A 19,363-nucleotide genomic window follows, 5' to 3' on the forward strand; every position below is an offset into this window, starting at 1 on the left:
CTCCCTCTCTCTCTCTCCCAGTTTTTACCATTTTCCTTCTCGTCTCCCCTCCTCCTCTCACCCTAAATGAGGTCAGCATGAAGGAGTCGTCATATTGACCCGGGGCTCATGTTTCTCCTCCAGATGATATTTTCCTCTGGTATTGCACAGCCTCCTCCTCCTCGAACCCCCAGCCCTCCCTATTTGTTTCTGCGGTTACCTGGCACGTCTTTCTCTGTCTTCCTTTGACTAAAATAGGGAAGAACTGCAGTCTGGCTCCCTGCTTGGTGCGGGACAGAGGGGGAATAATGTTTTAACGGATTTTCGTTGGAATGTTCAGTTCCACCGTGCCGCAGCCAACATAAGCATTCCTGGAGCACAGCGCCGCATGGGATCTGATTCTAATCAGGATCACAGTGGAAACGCTCTGAGAAAAGATCCCATCCAGCGCCGCCATACTAGACGTGTACTGACTTCATGTCACATTAGTTTGTCTTTTTCTAAGGTTTTAAGACTGTGGAGAGACAGGAAAGGTGGACGATGGACTCCAAAGAGATTATTCAGACCTATTTAAATAACGGTTTCAAGTAATAATAGTGATGATAAATTGGATTTTAAAAGTGCCTTTCAAGGTACATAAGGACACTGTATAGAATGAATTAAGAAGATAAAAAAGGAGGGGGGCCCAGATGAAGAGAGAGCGCGACTCATTGGTGGGGGGGGTTATTTGCCTCCTTAAGTTCCTGTGTGCTTATGGCACCACTACAATCATTATACCAAACAGTGGTTCAGGGAATGCCCACACTGCTTACCATTTTTGCTCAGTGTTGCAAAGCCAGTTTAAAAACTACGCAACTTCTGACTTCTTAACAGATTGTGAAAATGGAAGGACATTCACATGCTGATCAAAGACTTAAGGCCGCATTCACACAGAATCAGGCGATGCGGCGCCTAGCCCGCAGCGTTGTACGGTGGTGTGGGCGTGTCACTACATGGTCCACGATGATCAGCGATTGTCGCAATTGGCCATTGCAGCAATCATGACCCATGTCGGCGCCTTTTGTCTGATCGCCGGTTTACGCGATTGGCCACCGCAGCGTGACATCGGGTTGCGTTCCGGCAAAAGTTTAATCTGGTTCAACTTTCTTGCTGGACGCTGCAGCGTTTTTTTTTTTTTTTGCTGAATCCCCTGCGGCACACACTGCCGCAGCGTAAACGGGCTACCCTCATTCAAAATGAATGGGAGGACTTGAGTTTTTGATGCATTGCCTGCTTTTTTTTCTGAATGCAGCCTTAAGCAGGTCTCTCTATAGTCTCTTTGTTGTTTCTCCACACAAACTTCGGGATGGAGCTGAGGGTTACGTCTTCCACATTTGTCATGCACGTCGTATGCTACATTTGTTTGATAAAATACACCAACATGGCCCTGCAGCTGTCAAATGTTGTGGAGTGCTCCCAGTACTGTAGAGTTGTAAAACACCATGGACAACAACAACTTGGTTTTGTATAGCGCCTTTCAAGGAGCCCAAGGACGTTTTACACTAGATAAGAAAAAAAAGATTAAAACAAAGATCATAAGACTACAGACCATAGGCCTTAGTAAAAAGGTAGGTTTTCAGTAGTCTTTTAAAATTGTCCGAAGAAGCGGCGTTGCGGAGCTCTGCTGGAATAGAGTTCCAAAGGGTGGGGGCTGCCACGCTAAAGGCTCTATCCCCAAAAGTCCGCAGGCTTGTGTGGGAGATGGAAAGCAGGCCCGTGTCTGCGGACCGCAGATTCTGGGACGGAATATAGGGGTTGAGGAGGTCTGATGGGTGTCTGGGGCATGGAGGGATTTATAGGTGAGGAGGAGGATTTTATAGGACATGCCGGATTTGACCGGGAGCCAGTGAAGGTGGACAAGGGTGGGAGTGATGTGCTGCCAGGGCTTGGTGCGGGTAAGCACCCTGGCAGCTGATACTGAAGCCTCTCTAGGGCTTTGCTAGGTACCCCAGACAGGACTCCATTGCAATAATCCAGATAGGAGGTGATGAAGGCATGGATGAGGGTCTCTGCCATGGAATCTGAGAGTAATGGCCGGAGTCTGGAGATATTTTTGAGGTGAAAGAAAGCAGATTTGTTGACAGATTTGATGTGTGACTGGAATGAGAGGGTGGAGTCCATAATGACACCAAGGTTGTAGACTTCTGGTGATGGGCAGATGGAGCAGCCATCCGTTTCATATTTATTTCTGTCTCGAGCTCAGCTCTGATTGGCCGGTTAAATCCCTGTCAGAGTGTTGTGCCATTGTTCTTCTGACACTACAAGAGTTCATCCAGATTTGCTCAGGTTTCACTTTTGGCAATCAGATGAGATGGACATGCTATTGGTGGCCCTGACCGGTCTGCAACTTGATCAGTAGGAATGAGTTAAGGCCTTAAGCCCGCCCACACTCCACGGTTGGCTATGCAGACCATCAGCACCGATTCCCCTTTATTTGCTGAGCCAACACAGACTGCATCCATTCCAGAAATCCAGTTAGGCTAGTAAAAATGAAGCTGAATTTTAGGCAAATCTGCAATTAGAAACACATTGCCCTAGACTTCCCAACATCTTCCTAACACATTTCCATTAAGTTTGGTTGATATCAAAGCAGTCAAAAGCTGGCCTAAGGCTGTGGTAAAACGGTATCAGATTCTACCTTTTAGTTATTATATGGCACATTATATGATGTGACAACATTAAAAATGTTATCATCCTGCTTTTTGTTTTTGTTTTGCGACTGAGAGAAATTTTGATGGCGCACTGCATTTGGCTCGACATCAGCTGAAGGTGTGGGGTGTCACTCGCAAGTATGCCTTCCAAGAACAGCGACAACACGCTGTTGCAGAGATAGTGGCGGTGTTTTGTTGTTGTTTTTTTCATAAAAATTTGAGAAAAATAAAAGAAATGGGAGAGAAAGTGTTCCAGTTGGTCGGGTAACAGTTTTCTTTCCACCACCATAATTTGCAGCATTTGCACGTGGTGGTATTATGTCTTCCTGGCAGTGCTGCAGTTTCTTAGTCATTGAAATTGGCTTATGAGCCCTGTCCCGGTCCACGAGTAAGGTAAATAAGAAATGACACTGCTGAAACAGCTTAAGATCGCAATCCTTCTGCCAATGTTGACCCTGTCATTTTGAGTGAGCTGAGACTTGAGAAAATGTGTAGATCTTAGAATTTTGCTGATGACACAAGATACTGGTCTTCTTTTCAAAGCGTGAAAGACTCAAACCAGTTTAAGTCCATGCACTTTTGTTTGTATGAAAACCGCGAGATACTGTCTAAGCCTTAATCCACCACATATTTTCCATTGTGCATGATACCCACTGTAACCTCTCCCCCTCTCCGTCTGTTTTGCAGGTGGCGTTATTGGGGATAGACATCTGTGCGACGTTTGTGGACCGCTTGGGGGAGAGGTTCAAAGGTTACCTGGGCACAGGTGAGATCCCTCCTTCCAGTAACACCGCAGAGTCTGTGGTTGTCACTGTATTCTTTTCAATAATGTGTCACACAGAAATGAATTCTAGTGCTCCAAAATGTTGGCGCATTTATGACTTCGACCCCTCGAGTCACAAGGGTCCCAGCTGCCCGAGGATCAAATCCCACCATAACAAGTCTCCTGCAGCTCCTCTCAGCTTTCTAACTTTCTGTCAGGTGTGAGTTTCTGTACTTGATATGATGACGTCAGAAACTTTCCTGTGCTGAACTGAGAAGTAGAAATTGTGTTGATCAGGACTCTTCTAGAAACACGGCATTGTCTGAGTCTTGAACTCACGGTATTTCTGACAACCTCACTGCAGACTGTCTTGTGTCGTCTGAGTGTTAAGTGTCCTGTGCATCATTCAGCATTTCGACTGCTGCCCCCCCCCCCCACATCACTGGAAAGTCTGTCTTTCTCACTTCCACTTTGCCCTTCCTTTTAGACACACCAGCAGCGTTTCTCTTTAACTTTGCACCGTCCACTCTCTCACCCCCCGCCCCCCGGTTATTCATGTCCCCGCCTCTATATTTAGGCTGTGTCTGGCATCATCTTCCCCACGGAAGCTCACCCCAAAACCACACCTAGCTGACGCGTGATCTCACAGACTGAAATGCGGGTCCAGTTTCACGACCTGTCTGTGTGTGTGTGTGTGTGTGTGTGTGTGTGTGTGTGTGTGTGTTGGTGTTGCGTAAGTGGTGGCCCTGTCCCTGTTGCAGGTATCGCCAGCTGTCATTGTCAGCTAGGCTGGTTCTTGTCACAACCACACACACACACACACACACACACACACACTCACACTCACACTCCTCAGCCCTGCGGTGCAGCTCTGGGCTGACTGGAACTGTCACATTCGGCAAAGTCTGCACTGACGCGCGTGCATACACACACACACACACATTGTTTGTTTCTTTGTCCACCTCCACGGAGAGATTGTGCGATTCCTCCCAGCTCAAGGGATTGATGGCAAAAGCAGTTCTTGAAAGTGCCACCGTCAGCTTTGGAATCTGTCTCTGTCTCACCAGCTGACTTTCATCTCTCCTCTCTTGCTCCCTCTCTCCCTCTGGCTTACACACACAGACACACACACACACACACTAAGTAGAGGGAGATGAGATCATAGCTATTACTGAGTAATGGTATTGATCTACAAGACTGACTCATCGTACTGATATACTACCTCCAGTGTGTGTGTGTGTGTGTGTGTGTGTGTGTGTGTATAATGTGCTTGCATGTTTGCCTTTATTTATCGTCTTGTTGACACTGCAGCGTTGGCTGTCTCCTCAGAAGGGACTCGAATGTAGAAGTGAAACAAACAAATAAAAAACCCAGCGTTTTGCCTGCCCTGTAAAACTCTGCAGTGACTGGTAGGCTTCCGTCACACAGTACACACATCAGTCAGAGGAACACACATCAGTCAGAGGAACACACATCAGTCAGAGCAACAGAGGGAGGCGATTGGCCCTCCCAGCAGTTTGGTCTTGAGCCAGTTAAATCTCATGATGAATAGATGAAACAAAGCCCAGGAAAGATGGAGGAAAATAGATAAAGTTGGCATGGGGCAGGTGTGTGTGTGTGTGTGTGTGTGTGTGTGTGTGTGTGTGTGTGTGCGCGCGCGCTTGCATTTCATCAAATCCTATTTTCAGAAGTTGACGTCTCTGTACAATGCCTTGACTGTCATTTTGTGTTAGAAGACATTGTCCTTGTTGTCAAGGGAACCAGCTGTTATGGTAACATCATTTACAAGCATACACATGCACGCACGCACACACACACACAAACACACACAAACCACTCCTACTCACATTCCTACCCAAAAACATCAGTGGGGAGTGACGATGTGATGTCATTCTTCCTGTGTGTGTGTGTGTGTGTGTGTGTGTGTGTGAGAATGTGTGTGGGGGGGCCTTTAGTGTGTACTTCTGTTTAAATGTCAAAGACAAGTTGGAGCTTCGTGTGTTATCTGCAGCAGAGAGAGACGGCTGGTCTTCTTTCATGTCAGGAGTTGCACAATATTGTGTAACAGATTAAAGACATTCATAACACAACTGCTTTGTTGAACACAGTTTAAATCTGTCGAAATACGTTCATCCCCCTCAAGCAGAGCTCCCAGATTGAATCTGGCACCACAAGTAAGACCATTCTTGATCACATTGATTTTTTTTTGTGGATTTTTTTTACCCCCCCCCTCCCCCTTTTCACCCCAATTGTACCTGGCCAGTTACCTCACTCTTCCAAGCCGTCCCGGTCACTGCACCCTCTCTGCCGATCCGGGGAGGGCTGCAGACTACCACATGCCTCCTCCAATACATGTGGAGTCGCCAGCTGCTTCTTTTCACCTGACGTGAGGAGTTTCACCAGGGAGACGTAGCACATGGGAGTGTCACGCTATTCCCCCCCAGTTCCCCCACCCCCAAAACAGGTGCCCGGACCAGCCAGAGGAGGCGCTAGTGCAGCAACCAGGACACACACCCAGCTTTCCACTCGCAGACACAGCCAATTGTCTCTGTAGAGACGCCCGACCAAGCCGGAGGTAACACGGGGAGTCGAGCTGGCGATCCCCGTGTTGGTAGGCAACGGAATAGACCGCTACGCTACCCGGACGCCCCTGGTCACATTGATTTTTTTGTGGAAGATTTGGTTTGGCCTCTGTCTCGCTGAAACAACTTTTGAGACTGATGCAAGGGAGTTGGGTAGTGTTTGAAGTAAAGCAGCAGAACTGTAAACAACAATGGCGACAGAGACAAGGTCAGAGGTCTTTGGGGGCACTGTGAGTTCCATGACAACAGCTGACATGTGCACAGTGTTTGTGTTATGTCACTTGTTCTGTCATACGACTTCCTCAGCACAACCAAGTCCACCACTGCAGCCACAGCTGTTTATAATTCACCCCCGTATGTCATTGTCTAAGTGGTTATTGAGCTTCCCAGTTTTAAAAACATCCTGTGTTGAAGTTCAAGTACGAACTGTTTCAACAATTGTGTGTGAGACAAAGTGGAGTTGGGCGGCACGGTGGCGCAGTGGTTAGTGCATTCGCCTCACAGCAAGAAGGTCCTGGGTTTGAGCCCCGGGGGAGTCCAGCCTTGAGGGTCGTTCCAGGTCGTCTGGGTGGAGTTTGCATGTTCTCCCCGCGTCTGCGTGGGTTTCTTCCGGGGGCCCCGGTTTCCTCCCACAGTCCAAAGACATGTAGGTCAGGTGAATCGGCCGTACTAAATTGTCCCTAGGTGTGAAAGTGTGTGTGTATGTGTGTGTGAGCCCTGTGATGGCCTGGCAACCTCTCCAGGGTGTCTCCTCGCCTGCCCCCCAATGACTGCTGGGATAGACTCTGGCATCCCCGCGACCCTGAGAGCAGGATAAGCGGTTTGGATGATGGATGGATGGATGGACAAAGAGGCGTTTATATGACTGAAGCATTAAGCTACAGGATCTTAACGTTGTATTAGTCTCGCTCTTTTTGTCATTTCCCATCCTACCTCCCTCTCTCCCTCCCTCCTGGCTCTTTTTCTCTCTGTGTTCATTGCCTTTTCATATGTCATGATCCTTTATTTACACAGACACACACACAAACGAATAGACAGGGCCTTGTGTTGAGGAGGGAGCTTTTCCAAGTGTAGTCCAACATGTGCCGTCAAGAGCCGTGTGCATGCAGGGTTTCCTTCTAATCAAACAGTACATCTGCTGATTTTAGTGATGTAACATTCCTTCATCCAGAGAGCAAGGGGCATCTAAGTGAAGTCAGCTGAGGCGGTGTTTGGTTGGCATAAAAATCTGCATACATGGGGCTTTCAGCTGCGTGTGGTTTTCAGACCTTTGATATTTGATACATCAGTATATAGGCAAAGCACCCCACTAGGGGGCAGTCTTTGATGTATTTACCATTTTAATCTGTTCTATAGTCAAGCAATGCCTGAGGCCTAGGATTTCCCAGATGGAGGCCCAACATTAACCAAATTTGGTAAAAGTGTATTTGCTAAATATTATCTCCGTACAACCCCCTCCCCTTCTTGTCTGTAGTTATACCGGCGCTGGTGGATAGGCTGGGCGATGGAAAGGACCAGGTCAGAGACAACAGCCAAGCTCTCATCCTCCGCTGTATGGAGCACTCTGCCTCGCCCATGGTGAGACACACACACACACACACACACACACACACACACACACTAAGTGAGCCATGTAATGATGTACTCTGCTCTAGGGTTGCACTGATAATGGTTTTGGAGAGATTTCCAGTCATGGGAATCAGGTTCTAAATAATGGGCAGATAGACTGCAGCATCCCCATGACCCTGAATAGGATAAGCGGTTTGGATAATGGATGGATGGAAGGATATCTAGCTTATACAGCCTGTTAGCATTGGTGCGTCTTCTTCTTCTTTTGACTTGTTCCCTGTTTCCCAGGGGTCACCACAGCGGATTTGGTAGTTTCCATCGGTACCCTGTGAGGGCACAGCATTGATGGCGGTCTTGTCAATCCACGTAATGATTTGGCAATATTTTATGTCGGATGCCCTTCCTGACACAACCATTAACCCTATGGATGGGGGCACAAGTAAAGCGCTAGATGCCATCCCAGTATTCGTGGACTTGTGCCCATGCCTGTCGCCATAGCCTGTTAGCATTGGTGCATTTACCCAAAATTAAAATCTAATGCGGTGTGCCACATGTGAGAATCCTGCCTTTGTCACTCATAGAGAATCAAACTAACCGTGATGATGAGTGGGTAATAGCTCCATCATTTCTTTTCAACGACCTCCATCTGCAAATACATTTAAAATTTAAACTCAAGGCATTCAGCCCATACTTTCATCCAGAGTGACGTACATTGAGTTCAACAGTTGAATAAGTATCAAATCCCTCGATACCCAAAATTTTTGTGCTAACACAATAGTAAGAGGTACCATGAGACGAGACCGGATAAAAGCTAATGCCTAATTCACACCACACGATTGTAGCCCTGATTTTTCCACTCCCTGACAGTTTTTGGAGCTCCCTGACAAAAGCCCCAGATCAGGCAAATTGGTGTTGGCTTGGCGCTTGCAAATCGGCGCTCGAGTGCTATGTGTGAACTGTTCAAAGATGCAACGCGTCCCAGATATCTAGCAGGCTAAGTATCTGGACCTGTCAGGAGTCCAAATCCTATAGTGTGAAACATGTTATGACCGGGTTGTGACTGGCAGTGAGGACGGCGACGAGTTACAGCCGCTGATCCCAATGAAAGCCAGTTGTATTTACAGTATCAGTATTTGATGTACTTTTTTATATCGGTGGATTGTTTTATTTTTTAAATTTTCTATTGTAGGGAAATTGCTACACTGTTGCTTTTTAAGTTTGTATTTATTTTACTAATTTTTACTGTTCACTGTTATCTTTTCAATAAGTGTTTGCAACAAAGTTTACAAATGGTCTGTGTGAACATGCAATTGAAACAGTTACATCACAAAGTATATGCAGCTTGTATATAATGTATCTTGAAACTATACAGGACATTCTGTACCAAAGGTGTTGACTCAATAACACATCAATAACAGAATCACAATAATAGTAATTATTTGTATAGCAATTTTCAAAACACAGTCCTTAAAAGTTAATGCAGTACAAAATGTGAAGAAGAAAAACAGAAACGCACTTCTAGCAAGAAAAAATTCATAAAATGTAACTGCAGAACAGACAATCTTTACTGCTCGCACATCCCAGTCCATTCTTTCACCCAGTTTCTTGTCTTTTTCTTTTGTTTTATTGCTGAAAATTACACAACTCGGAGCACTTCTTCCTGGTGGACATCCATTTTTGGAAGAAAAAAAATCCTGTCTCGCGCACGGTATTGCGTCATTTTCCCTGTCACATCTGGCGTGTGCGTTCGTGACAAAACGTCGTTTGGAGACCAGAAAGACTCATCGGGGGTTCCTCCTGGTGAAAGATCTTGTAATGTGTGACCCCCCCCCCTTGTCGCCGCTCAGTCATGTAGTGTGAAAACCACTATGACTTCAAGATTTCTGATGACAAGACAGGAAGTTGTGTAGTGTGAACTTGGCATAAGGAGGGATAAGAAAAGATTTATTTTTGGGGAGCAGGTAGCACAACGAGTAGAGGAGGAGGAAGTTCACCTCGTAGGAATGGTGGAGTGGAAGGGACTTGGTGAAAAGTTCATGTTTTCAGCTCGTGGCAGAAGATTGTCAACTGTAGATACTGATTAGAGGAGAAGCGTTATTGGTGCACCATCAGCATACGGATAGGTCCCTCATGTTTTAATAATGTGCCATCAGGAGAGGAGGAAGGAAGAAAGAGGAGACAGGACAACCTATGGTAGGATCCATGAGTTATAGATGTAGCGTGGAGAGTGGAGGCAGATCACAGCCCCCCTCTCTGTCACCAACAATACATAATCACAGGAAGTTGAATCAATTCAGCCGGACACAATATTTATTGAGAGAAACGTTTCATCACTCATTTAAGTGACCTCTTCAGTCTCAGCTGACTGCAGGTATCCCCACCCCTATAAACAATACAGTGGCTTAACGACCGAAACCAACGACCGGTTTCATATGCAGATTGCCGTGACCTTTAACTAGCATTTCAATGACGATGTGTACTATTCACAGAGGATTTGGGAATGGTTGCAATCACAGCATTGTAAGAGGGTGACAGATGTATTCTTTAACCCCCCCCCCCCCGCCTCGGTTCGGGGATGGTCATTCCCTCTTCACATAGATGACCTCTTTGACTCCTTCAAGCCAGCGTTCCTCCCTATCAAGGATGTGCACATCTTCATCCTTGAAAGCGTGGCCACTGGCCTGTAGATGGGTGTAGACTGTGGTGTCCTGGCCTGACGCGTTAACTCTTCCCTGTTGTGCCATCCTCTCGGCCATGCTGTGATTACAGCTATTCCCCAATCCTCTGTGAATAGTACACATTGCCATTGTAACTCTAGCTAATGGTCACAGCAATTTATATATAAAGCCGATTGTTGTTTTCGGTCATTACCCAATTTCCCCCCGGGGATGAATGACGTATTCTGATTGTGATTATGCCCCTGTATTGTTTATAAGGGTGGGGATACCTTGAGACCGAAGAGGTCACTTAGATGAGTGATGAAACGTTTGTCTCAATAAAAATTGTGTCCAGATGAACTGATTCAACTTTCTGTGATTTCTTACCTGGATTATTGAGCATGCATAAAGACAACAGTACATAATAATGAATATGGCCAAAGCCCCCTCTTCTGGATGGTCATGGAATTACACAGACTTTGTGGCTCCTCTGAGCTCAGTGATCTCCACACACATCCTCCCACACACACTTGTGCAGATTGTCACCTCCCCTACTCTGTAATCTGCTCAACCCCTGATGGGTTGTCAGCAGTCACCCTCTGCTCAGTCCTGCTGAACTAACACTGTCCTCAACCTACTCTCCCTTCCCGTCTCCCTTTCGCTCCCTAAATCTCTCTCTCCTCTCCACAACTCTTTGTCTTTACCCTTCGCAGTACGTTTGGGAGAGGCTGATCCCTGGTTTCAAACACAAGAACTTCCGCAGTCGAGAAGGTGTCTGCCTCTGCCTCAGTGCCACCCTCAGCACGTGAGTGACTTTCCTCTTGATTCTGTATCACTTCCTGGGAGGGGTGTGAAAGAGCAAATGGTAAAATTGAACATTGATTTAGGAAAAAGGCATACTTTTATCTCACACAGACAGTTGTGACATTGGACAGTTGTCGTTCATTTTTCTCGAAATATGATCCGTTTGCACCATCTGAAACCAAGGTTTACAGTAAATTGTGGGGTGGTGAAGTAAAAAGAAATGACCAGACAGCCTAGTAATTGTTACTATTTAATATAGATATGCCAAAGAGAGCTCATAGTACCTCCATTGTAAATTGGAGACTTAATCCTGGTATTGAAGTGCAGTTAATGAGGGCACTGCACATCGATATGGAGATTCTGTTGCTCTCATATTGATGCCCTCAACAAAGCTGCCCCCATTTTGTTTAAGAAACTCACACACAAACTCCCAGTGTTAATCCTCTTAGTGGTTGTGTGACTCTGTAGAAGTGACACATATGCTAAACTGATGGAGCGGTCATCAGGTTAGGCTAATGTTCTCCAGCATGTACATGCTCGTGTCCTAGATTTTAAGAGTCAATCAATCCTCATGTTTGCCCATGCCTGGCTGCACGCTTAGACTGTCACTTAGCTATCTTCTCTGTTTGAGTTTTCTTTTTTTTTTTTTGCTTCTTTTTTTGGTGCTGAAACCCTGGTAGAGGGCTTGATCATTTTTTTCAATACTGTTTAATGTAATAGGAAAGTAGCTGGCTGTATTCTCAAAGAGACCTCATAACCAATGAAACTAAATCAATCAGTTATAGTAAGTTAAGGTCAAAGATCTGAAATAAGGAAGTGGATAAAGGAGTGATACTCGGCGCTATTTAGTTAACCAAAACTATGGCACTCCTCTTGCATGCCAATTTTCCTAGATGTATTACTGAGTTGCAGAGACTGGATTTAACAGAATAAGGTCACTATGCATGGCAACGGCAGGGCCGTTAGAGTGGCGGTACTAATTTTAGCATCATTTTGCTAATAGGCAGTGACGCTACTCTGCTAAATGCTAAGCTGCTACCTGATAGTAAGACTAATTCTCTGCACTGAACATACACATGTATCCCTTTTGGCTTACTGGGTTGAGCAGAACATGGCAAAGTTACAGTTTTGTCCATGTTCATAACACTCCTTTGACAATTTACATTTATGTGATGAACGAGCTGCACAAGCTGAGGGCATATAAAAAGTCTTCAGGGGCCAGAGCAGACCTTTATATAAAATGAGTCCATTTTCTCAATTCTTCAAGAGTCAAACCGTTTGAAAGTGTAAAGGTTTTCAATCTATAGTAAGATTTGACATATTGTCAAAAATAACTGATATCATTTTTCTTTTGTCTTTCTCTTTGTGTGTCTCTCCCTCTGTCTCCCTCTCTTTGTCTGTCTCTCAGGTTTGGTGCCCAGCCATTGAGCCTCAGTAAAATAGTTCCTCATCTCTGCACTCTTACTGGGGACCAGAACCCACAGGTTAGAGACAGAGAGCCCTCTGGGTATTTGTTTCACATGTCTGTGCGGTTGCCTGGGATGTGTGTTTGCGTGTGTGCATGGCTGCATAAATTCCCTCTTGTCTTAGCCTGTAGCAAAGCCTGTGTTTTACTTCTCCGCACCCTGAGAGAGCTGACAGTGATCGTGGTGTAGCCCTGTGATTATCACTTATATTAGAAAATTGGCTCTTCAGAACCACCCCTACCCATCTTTCCTGCTGACACACCAATACCCCACCATCAACCCACATACTGCCTATTGCTTTGAGACTGGGAGTGAGAGTGTGTGAGACAGAGTGATGTGGTGGGGACCGTTGTTGGATGAGAGAGAGGTTGGTTTAACTTCCTGTGGAGTTGCACTCCACGGTGGAAATCTGCTCCTATAATCAATGATTTTCTGCCTTTGGACTGCTCCAACCAATCACCCTCCATGGTAACACCTACCATCAGGCTCAGAGAATTCCATTGACATGGTGTCCCATTACCCAATCACAACTGCCTTCACAACACAGCGAGCAAATCAGATCTCTCATAGAGCACTGATGATGTTTGGCCCCTCAAGGGGTCGTATTTTCGTTGCTTGGACAGAGTATGTAAGTCTGTGAGTATCTTTGTGTGTGTGTTGTTGTTGTTACCCCCTAATGTCTGTGGTTATCCCAGTCAGTAGAGAAATGCTACTGCTTGACTAATCCCACTGCCTTCAGTACAACCTCCACACACACACACACACACACACACACACACACACACACACACACACACACACACAGCTTCCACTCTAATATACCATCCTTAAACCAATCTCCAAGTGTGTGTGTGTGTGTGTGTGTGTGTGTGTGTGTGTGTGTGTGTGTGTGTGTGTGTGTGTGTGTGTGTGTGCGCGCATCAGTGTATTAAGAGTGTTTTTTCAGTGTGGCTGTGGAGGGATAAGCTGTCTTGTCTGTCTGCCAGGGAGGAGAAATTTGACTCATGCAGGTCAAGGCTACTGCCCCGCCTCAACCCACTCTGGTGGGCCTGTTGTCTTTGGATATTTTGGCAAAACACACAGACTTTTTGGCAAACAAACTCTTTGGTTGAACTTCCCATGTTGTGAAAAGCAGTGAGCAGTTCCACCTTTTTGTGTGCAGTATATACACTGCATTTTAATGTTTCATCGTAGTTTTTTTTAACAGGAGTTGGTATTTATTATATCCAGAACACTGTACTTACTGCACTAAATACTAAGAACAAAGAACCGAGGCAAATTCCAGTCTTCTTATTGCACAACTATAAGTTGAACGAGGAGCTTAATATCAGCCGTCACCCGATATTGATAATTATTGATTTTTGTCCCAAAACCATGGAAAACTATAACGTCTGTGTTGCTTTAGGGGCATGTTAGAAATGTGTGGCACTACGGCAAGTTCAAACTGAACACAAGAAAACCCATGACATGCATCTTTTTTAATTCTAATTTGGTCCACTTTCATACTGTATGTTCCTAAATCAGATACAAATCCAGTATGTGGACATACAACCCATGTGTGAATGGTGAAGTCACTGCTTGTGTGGATTTTTGTGTCACCGGATGGGAAAACAATGGAGGACAGCAATGATGGATGGTCACTGAGAAGACATAAAACTCATTTATTTCACTGTGGAACATGTCTCCTATTCAAGCTCGACTCAAGCACACATTCCACATTCAACCAGTGTTTGAAATAATTGCAGATGAAATGGCTGAGTACACTCACAAAGTTATCACTTGTTGTTTAATTCTGCATGTGAGTTGTTTTGGGTGGAGGTCTGTTCACACTGATCTGGGTCACTTTCAAAACTGAATGTGAGAAGTGAGACAAAAAAAAAGATCTTAGCCAAAAAATTGGAGTTGAAAGGGTGTCCGGGTAGCCTAGTAGTCTATTCCGTTGCCTGCCCACACGGGGATCGTCAGTTCGAATTCCCGTGTTACCGGCTTGGTCGGGCGTCCCAACAGACACAATTGGCCGTGTCTGCAGGTGGGAAGCCAGATATGGGTATGTGTCCTGGTTGCTGCGCTAGCGCGTCCTCTGGTCAGTCAGGGTGCCTGTTGGGGGGGGGGGGGCAGCGTGATCTGCCCATATGCTACATCCCCCTGGCGAAACTCCTCACTGTCAGGTGAAAAGAAGCAGCTGGCGACTCCACATGTATCGGAGGAGGCATGTGGTAGTCTGCAGCCCTGCCCAGATCGGCCGAGGGGGTGGAGCAGATCAGGAAAGCTCGGAGGAGTGGGGTAATTGGTCGCATACAATTGGGGAGAAAAGGGAGGAGGGATCCCCCCCCCCCCAAAAAAAGAAATTGGAGTTGTGTATTAAGGCTTGAAATGCGATTTTTGTGGCCCAATCCAGTTTATGGAACAAGTGCTTGACTTTCATTATTTACGAGTCGAGCAGTTTCTGTGGTAAATTTAGAGGCGTTTCCAAATAGTTATATTTGATTTTAACCGAGAGGTTCTAAATTAATTTCCAGATGTGGAAGTTGTCTGGTCAGGCTCGCTCATCTCAGATGTTGTTTAATTTCTGTCAGTAAGAAATGAAAGCTACCCTACACATCCACATGCATTAATATCAACTAATTGTTTTCCAAAAAAAATTAACTTTACTAAATCAAGTCCAGGTGGTTTTGTGACACTGCGACCATACCTGTAATACCTGCCATGCAGCAGACTTGCTAATGTCAATGAACACAAATCAAATGTTACTGCATCTGTGCATCTACACTACTACCAACTTCGAAAAGCCGACATGAGAAAATTAAGTTAAACTGAAAAGCAAAAGTTGAATATTTCTAACATTCACTGGATGACTAGTGAAAGAATCAACAAAGGAAATATTTGTTAGTTTGTTTCTTAGTCCTCCACCAGGACTAAGAAACCACTCATATTAAAACACATAAGGCAATGTAGGATCCACGGGCAGTATTTTTTTTAAAATTTGACTTATTCAGTTAATCGTCAATTATTTTTTTTTAACCAGAACAAGTATGGATCAAATGGTTTATTTATTTTGCCCTTTGGATGTTGTCTCCTGTCTGTAGGTGCGTGAGGCCTCGATAGCAGCGCTGGTGGATGCATATCGCCACGTGGGGGAGAGAGTGAGAGCAGATCTGGGGAAGAGAGGATTGCCTGCTGCCCGGTGAGTGATGGTCAGGGATCGGTCATGCAATCTTATTTGTGTTGGACCGTCTTTATGCAAGCACTGAGGGGGTTTGTGTTGGTTATTACTCACCTAAGTGTTTGTTGTGTGTGTGTGTGTGTGTGTGTGTGTGTGTGTTTGTGTGTGTGTGTGTGTGAGTGCATCCATGTGTGTGTGTGTGTGTGTGTGTGTGTTTATATAACAGGAAGGGTTGGGGTGTGTGGAGGGATTGTGGGTCCCGTGGCTTTTGTGCTCTCTGTCCCAGGCCACACCATGCACCAATCTGCCCCTCATACACACAGAGACACTTTATCTAGTGCACAATGCGGACGGGGGGGGGGAAGCACCAAGCTAAGTTGGTAGAATTGGAGAAAGTGTGTACGTGAGTATTTGTTTGGTGTGCAAGTTGTCATTTCTGAAGGGGTCCATTGAGCATCCATCATTTTCATTTGGTCACTGTGGTTACATGCAATATGTTGGGGGTTATTCTTCTAAGCACAGCTTCTCTTTCTTATTCTCTGCTGTGTGTGTGCGTGCAAGTACAGTATACCTGTGAACCTGCACACATTTTGTGTACCAACTACGCAATTGTTTGTCAAAGTATGCAGGTACTAGATGTAAAGTAAAACTTTGCAGAAACGGGGCGTCCAGGTAGTGTAGCGGTCTATTCTGTTTTCTACCAACATGGGAGCCCCGGTTCGAATCCCCGTGTTACCTCCGGCTTGGACAGGGGGTCCCTACAATTTGCCGCGTCTGCGGGTGGGAAACTGGATGTGGGCATGTTTCCTGGTTGCTGCACTAGCGCCTCCTCTGGTCGGTCGGAGCACCTGTTCGGGGGGGGACTGGGGGAAACAGCGTGATCCTCTCACATGCTACGTCCCCCTGGCAAAACTCCTCACTGTCAGGTGAACAGAAGCGGCTGGTGACTCCACATGTATCAGAGGAGGCATGTGGTAGTCTGCAGTCGGCAGAGAGGATGGAGCAGCGACTGGCCGGCTCGGAAGAGTGGGGTAATTGGCCGGATACAATTGGGGAGAAAAGCCCACCCCCCCCCCAAAAAAAAAAAACTGCACATAAACAGAATGTGATGTCATTTATTTTTCAATCGTATTCAATTTGCGCATTTGATTCCACGTACTAATGCACGTCCCCAACCCCCAAGACTAAACACAAGAGACTGTATGTCAACCCCCCCCCCATCCGTGTCATCAAAATCTGACTTGACAACTGCTTCGTCAGTCAGTACGGAGATTGATGGCTGCAGTCAACTGACACCTTGTCGAAAGGTAAATGGGGAGGGAGAAGAAACACTTTCCAAGTACTGATGATTTAGAATCAGACTCATCTTTATTGGCGAAGTATATTTGCACATCCGAGGAATTTAACTCCGATTTAGTGCCTCTCAATGTGCTTAACACAGAAATTAGTAATTTACTAACTACTATATTTAGAATATTTAAAGACCAGGGTTCTAAAAAAGTTAAGTAGTGTCGTTAGTTTCCAGTTCACATACAAGTGCACTGCCAGCTAGTTCGCATGGGTCCGTTTTGTATTTTAACTATGTACTATCGTCACATCAGGCTACGATGGTTATTGCTTTTTTTCTTCTTCTAGAAATGCGATATCAAGGATGTAGGTTTGGGTACCAATGTCAAATGATTACTGAACTGTCTTTTATTCTTTTTTTGGGGTTTTTTTTTTCTTTTCTTTTCTCCCGCTGAAGTGTACGTTGAGCCCGCTCTATCTTGAGTCCCCGGTCTCTAGGCCTACTATTTTCGGGAGCCATTCTTATAGGAAGGCGATTGCATTTTCCCCCTCAACTCCTCCTGGAAAGCCAACCAGCCGTAGATTTTGCCTTCTCGCCGTTTTTCAAATCATTAAGCTTTTATTTTAGATTGTTAATTTCTCCGCCATTTTTGTTGTTGTTGTTGTTTTTTTTTGTAGTCATCGCGATCTTGGTATACGAAGGTGAGGCTTTCCGTGTAGCTCGACTTGCTTCGCTCTCTTTAACGCGTTGCCCCGGTGCACGGTTGTCACTGATAATCGTTTCCACCGAGTCAGATATAACGTTCAACTTGTGGTCCAACAAGGTTTGTATTTTGTTGATCGCTTTGTCCATTTCCTCAAGAAACCAAGTTAAGTCAAGTTGCATTTTATCTAGCGCTTTTCTAGCTGCAACAGCCGGCGGAGCTTGGGTATTGGCTTTGGTCGGGCGGGCTAACGCTAGCGCTAGCCATGCTCGGGAGTGTTTGTCTTTCTACTTTTGTCTTCCTTCGTCGTCGCTTCAACTTTTTCCGGGGGACATATCCTGTATAACGGTGTTGATTTCAGAATCGGAATACTTTCTTCATCCCCGAGGGGAAATTGGGTTCTATTACAGACACTCAAGCTCTAGTAAGAAAAAAACTTAACAAGAAAATAGAAACAAGGAAAATGGAAACAAATAGAAATAAAAGATAAAGAAATAAGAACAAAATATATCAACAAGCATGGTGCACATAGCAGCCTATCTATACGGCACTACCGCAGCACACAACAAACAGCACAGACAAAACCCGACAGGCTAAAACAAGTCGAAGGGTCAGTCCGGTGACCATTAACTCCACGTGCCTGGCACTCTGAGGGAGGAGCTGTATAGTATGATGGCGCTCAGTCGTGCGTTTCGACAGAATGAGTCCGTTACTAAAAGTACTCCTGTACCCAACCAGCACGTCATGATTTGTACTAAAAGGCAGCAGTAGTTTTTTTTTTTTTTTTTTGGTATTTGCGTTGCACGGGAAGGGGTTAAAATGAAAATAATCAGAATAGGAGCTGGTTTAATTGCGTCCATCCTCTACGCCGCCATCTTTATTTTTCGGTCAGATTTTTAATTGAACCCATTTCAGTGGTTTATTTCTGACTTGAGAGCATTTTGAAATGAAAGAAGCGGTGATGGAAAATCTGATGAAAGGTCATCCTTGTAGTGTTTGCCTGTATGAGTTCACTGGGACAAACAACGGAATCTCTTTGGCAGTTGCACCCATCGCTCTGAATCTGTGTTGGCGTTGGGAAACAACGGTATCAATGTACACATTAAAGATGCCTACTTTGAAACATTCCTCTGGGTCGCTGATCCTCTCAGAGATCATCAAAATGTCACTTTGTGCGTCTGAATAAAATGACAGTTAATACCCTAACAAGCTGCAAGTCCCTGTGCTATGCTTTTGGTATGTTCAAACTCATCCCTTAGCTGTGATAGGGTGTTACATGTAGTGCTCAGTAGGTCTGCTGCATGGAAGAGGTCCATATCCTTCTTCAGCAATAACTTGGATACCATATTTACCGGCTGCAAAATCTTTCCCTGTATTTTCATTGGGAGTGATGAAGAAGGACAGGATTAGGAACGAGTATATTAGAGGGACAGCTCAGGTTGGACGGTTTGGAGGCGAAGTGGGAGAGACAAGATTGAGATGGTTTGGACGTGTGGAGGAGAGATGCTGGGTATATATATATATATATATATATATATATATAGATAAAAAAAACTTATGACACTATTGATCACAATGGATTAATAGATAATCATCATCATCATTATCAGTTCCGTAACCTATCGAGGTCGTAGGAGCACAGCTGATGCCTCAACAAAGGTTGAGTCATCATTGTGTTTCAGTAGGCGGAGTACCTGGT

General features: G+C 45.3%; 1 protein-coding gene across 1 annotated transcript in view; it reads left to right on the top strand.

The window, feature by feature from the left end:
- Positions 1-19,363, top strand: part of clasp2 (cytoplasmic linker associated protein 2) — a 104,823-nt gene that overhangs the window by 21,838 nt on the left and 63,622 nt on the right. The window contains exons 2-6 of the mRNA XM_056298372.1: positions 3,357-3,435; positions 7,489-7,592; positions 10,954-11,045; positions 12,453-12,528; positions 15,597-15,694. Of these exons, the coding sequence (XP_056154347.1) occupies positions 3,357-3,435; positions 7,489-7,592; positions 10,954-11,045; positions 12,453-12,528; positions 15,597-15,694 (449 nt within the window). The remainder of the gene's footprint in view (positions 1-3,356; positions 3,436-7,488; positions 7,593-10,953; positions 11,046-12,452; positions 12,529-15,596; positions 15,695-19,363) is intronic.

This window comes from Lampris incognitus, chromosome 18 (genome assembly GCF_029633865.1).
Source record: "Lampris incognitus isolate fLamInc1 chromosome 18, fLamInc1.hap2, whole genome shotgun sequence".
NCBI lineage: Eukaryota > Metazoa > Chordata > Actinopteri > Lampriformes > Lampridae > Lampris > Lampris incognitus.